Consider the following 3,937-nt stretch of genomic DNA (forward strand, 5'->3'; position numbering starts at 1 on the left):
ATAATATTTTACCTTGTTGTCCTATGAATTATTATTCTAATATTCCAAAAAACATATGAATAGAATTATAACAAACAAAAAATAGTACAAAATGTTTTAAATTGAAGTAAAGATTAAAAGGTTACCATCATGCAAAGTTTGAAATCAATAGAACAATTTAACAAAAGAAAGTTTTATATGAAATTATCATTTTTTATAGACTAACAGAGAAGATTGATCACTAAAAACGAAAAAAAATATTGTTTTCGTATTAACCCTAATTCTAAAGTAATCCTTATAATAAAGTAACATGATGTATGTTTGTGTGTTTGTCTGTGTGTCTGTATGTTTGTACCGGAGGATCTCGATGACTGTTGAACCGTTCAGATTCTCCTTTACAGGGTAGCTTCTCAGGTAACTATTTTCGAGGATGGTACCACCAACCTCCCAAGAGAAATCGCCCCTAGAAAAAAATCTCCCCTCTCCAAAATTTTTTTTAACTAAAATTAAAATGAGGGGGTCCCCCATTGAACACCCCCCCCAAATTATTTTTCCTTATTCTTTTTAAATCTAAAAAAAAATTGGTTATCAAATTGAACTACCTCCTAATTAAGTGCCACTAGAGGCCTCTAGGGACGTAGCCGCTAGTAAAATATAAGTCACTCAAAGTCCACACAATGTACATATTCAACCCAGCTTTTACTAGAACATAGAGAGATAAGACTGTCTTTATAAGTGACGCTGGTGCTAGTTCTAATCAGGAGTTTCTTCTTTCTCATCCACACACAAACATGAAGGCTATCGTTGCTCTGCTTGCCATCCTTGGCGCCGCTCAGTAAGTAGACATGCGGACATTTACCTATTATAAACTAGCTGTGATTCTACCAAGTCCATTTACTTTGTAGGGAAGCTGCTATTTTTATTTTATTTGATAATGTTTAAAAGTCATAATACATTAGTAAAATTATGGACTGTCAAATTTATTCTATTTACTATTATTACTAATTATGTAACCAATTTTTAAAACATTTTTTTCACCATTTTACACTTTAATGTTTAAGAGATTATATAGATTTTATAGATGCAAAATCTAGAACATTTATAATATTTCATTGTTGTCTTTAGAGGTTTTTTTTTATCAATTGAAAATTTATCACCATAAAATTCTATTTCTATGTGATTTAGATCAGTTACAAATTTTGACTTAAACATATATGGAATTGATTTATAACAAATTTCAATTTGATATTTATTTCATTTTCTCGTATTCATTCGAACCCGGTGGATAGGAACCGGTTCTCATCCACACGAAAAAAAACTATGTCTAGCATCGTATTATATCCAGCTTTCTAAGAATATAAAAATGTACAATCATAAGATTAAACCAGTTATAATTGTTCGATATCCGCGGAAAGCTGTTCATAATACGATGAGAGAAATAACTATTCATTTATCATCGGAAAACTTTTTTATATTTTTTTTCACATAAATTTTAACCATGTAACTTTTTTTTTATAAGATTTTATTAATCAGGGCTGAAGTCACTTGTGATGACTGCCTGACCTTCGGTACTGCCATGCAAGGCTACCTGATGTCTGATGACTCTGTTGCCGAGCAAACTGAGCTGTTGGTTGCCTACCTGTGCCCCACTGCTGACAACCCCGAGGAGTGCGATACTGGCATCAGATTCTACTGGCCCAAGTTTGGTAAGTTTACAGGGATAAATTCATGTCTTATCCGTTTAGATCCCTGTAAACGTAGCTGTCTATAGTGCCCTAGAAAAATGCGGATAGATGTCACAGCTTTTGGCCTATCTATTCTATTGACGTCATAGTAGAGGAAGGGGGAAAGAAACCTCATAGAAAAGAGATGGTATATAGGGTATTTCCTGACGTCAATAGCATAGGTTACTTTCTAAACATCCCCAATGTTGATACACAAAATTTCCCCTTCTGTAGATTAAAATTAGTGGTTTGAACACTCAACTTAATGAATAAACCTATCAAATTCACTAAAGTCTCCATAGTTTTTAAGCCAATGAATAAGAGAGGTTTGGGGACGAGTGTAATAAACAGCCTATTGTCCCCTCTCTCTCTGGTAAGTTTAACATTCTGGCGACGTACATTTTCGATTTTTAAATTAAAAACTAATATTTTTGTGAATTTCAGCCATTGCCATGTACCCCGTCTTCCTTGAGGCTAACTCCGTCTGTGGACAGGTTGGAGCTTGCAAGAAGAGCGCCTACAAGATGGTAATAAATATTATTCGCAGCAGGTCTCCAAGGTTAAGAACATCTGACGAATAGCATAATGTAGTTAAGGGAAGTCGGCAAAATTTTTCTGTAACTTTGGGAGAAGTAATGGCTCTGAGGGTTAGGATAGACGAGTCTAGCTTGGAAGTGCCTTTAGATTGGAAGGACTGATTGATATGGTACTTTTAGGGCGTGTAAGAATGGTTCAACACCACACATTTTACAAGAAATTAGGGAGAAATGCCTTTTTCTTTTTACCCACCTACTGAAAAACAACTGGGTTATTTTATTTGTAGTTCAATATTTTTAGAAGAAATTCTTTTAATCAAAACTATTTTTTTATGTGAAATAGTTAACTAAAGTTATTTTTGTACATGGCAGTTAAAAATTCAAAATAATGCAAAAAATTATCTGCTGCAGGTTATGGCGCCCACTTGTGAGGAGTGCACTGGTGGTGTTGAGGCTGTCTCTGGAATCATTGGTATGGAATCCACCATTGCTGAAATCATGACCTTCCTCAAGGTAAAAAATGCATTGCAGACTGTCATAAAATCACTTAAAAGAAACAATTGGTCTCAGGACATAATTAAAACCTTAAGAATTGTTATTGGTTACATCGTACATCATGGATAGCTTGCCGTAGATAATAAAACTGGTATTAACTTAAGGATTTTTATTTTAGTATTTGTGGGAAATTGTCTATATTACTTGCTAAACATTATTTTCAGTATGGCTGAAAACCAGTTTTAATCCAGCGTTTATAAATCTTTGTTCGAAGCCATACTAGATTTCTTTAATGGTTTTTAATTTGTACAAGGTTGCGTGATTTTAAAAGTAAAAATTTATAGCAAAGTAAAATGAAATAGTTTAATTTTTAAGTCCTTTTTATATGAATTACTCTGATCTTTCTCCTTAAAATAAACTCTAAATTAATGTTATTACGTTTTTTTAGGGAGATGGATACTGCGCCGGAGCCGGTGATGACCAGTGCGAGATGGTTGTTGATGCCCTGATGCCCTATGCCATGCCCGCCCTTGCCTCCGTCCTTGTTGAGAGAGCCGCTGACCTGTGCTGCGAGCTGTCCCCCAGCGGTGTCTGCTGCTAATCATTTTTCTGCTAATTTTTCCACCACCACCAATATTTGTTAAATTGTTAATACATAAATTTTTATGATTAAAAGTTAAACATTTTTATATATGTATTTTTTCTTTCGTAGCAAAGCTTCGCTAATATTGCATTAGTTGTTTGTTATTGGTCCTAGAGGATAATTATATTAGCAACAAAACAATCTGGTTCAAGTCAGTTTGTCGGTTATAATGATATGCAAACATTGCACAGTTGGGCATAGACAGGATTAAACTAGAGTTTCATGGTACATTTGGGCTGGGAACTAGTTTTTTAGTTCTCTACTAACATAGTATATTTTCTAAACTAGTTTCGTCCCCCCAACTCCAATAATGTGCAAAAAATTTAAATTATATGCTTAACAAAGAGTTTTCTAAATATTAAATTAAAATTTTTTCAAAAAGACATTACATTAGAAAAGATATTGAAAACAAAACAGAGTTTTATTTATATCCTAAAATATAGAAAAAATACAAAAGAAAGCTTTGTTTTATAGAAAAAGTTAAGTCATTTAAGATCTCTTAAGGTTTAGTTTTACTTGGCTTATAGAACCGGCTTTAAGCTATTCCTGTAAATAAGTTA

The 3,937-nt window shown here is 33.3% G+C and overlaps 1 protein-coding gene across 1 annotated transcript; it reads left to right on the forward strand.

The window, feature by feature from the left end:
- Window positions 1-632: 632 nt before the first annotated feature.
- Window positions 633-3,423, forward strand: LOC145326248 (uncharacterized). Its single transcript, XM_080169453.1, has 5 exons — window positions 633-814; window positions 1,513-1,685; window positions 2,148-2,230; window positions 2,651-2,752; window positions 3,183-3,423. The coding sequence occupies exons 1-5, from the start codon at window positions 771-773 to the stop codon at window positions 3,333-3,335; spliced, it is 555 nt and encodes a 184-aa protein (XP_080025579.1). The 5' UTR covers window positions 633-770; the 3' UTR covers window positions 3,336-3,423.
- Window positions 3,424-3,937: the final 514 nt, after the last annotated feature.

Source organism: Acartia tonsa, chromosome 8 (genome assembly GCF_053477335.1).
Source record: "Acartia tonsa isolate MP-2025a chromosome 8, ASM5347733v1, whole genome shotgun sequence".
NCBI classification, from domain to species: Eukaryota; Metazoa; Arthropoda; class Copepoda; order Calanoida; family Acartiidae; genus Acartia; species Acartia tonsa.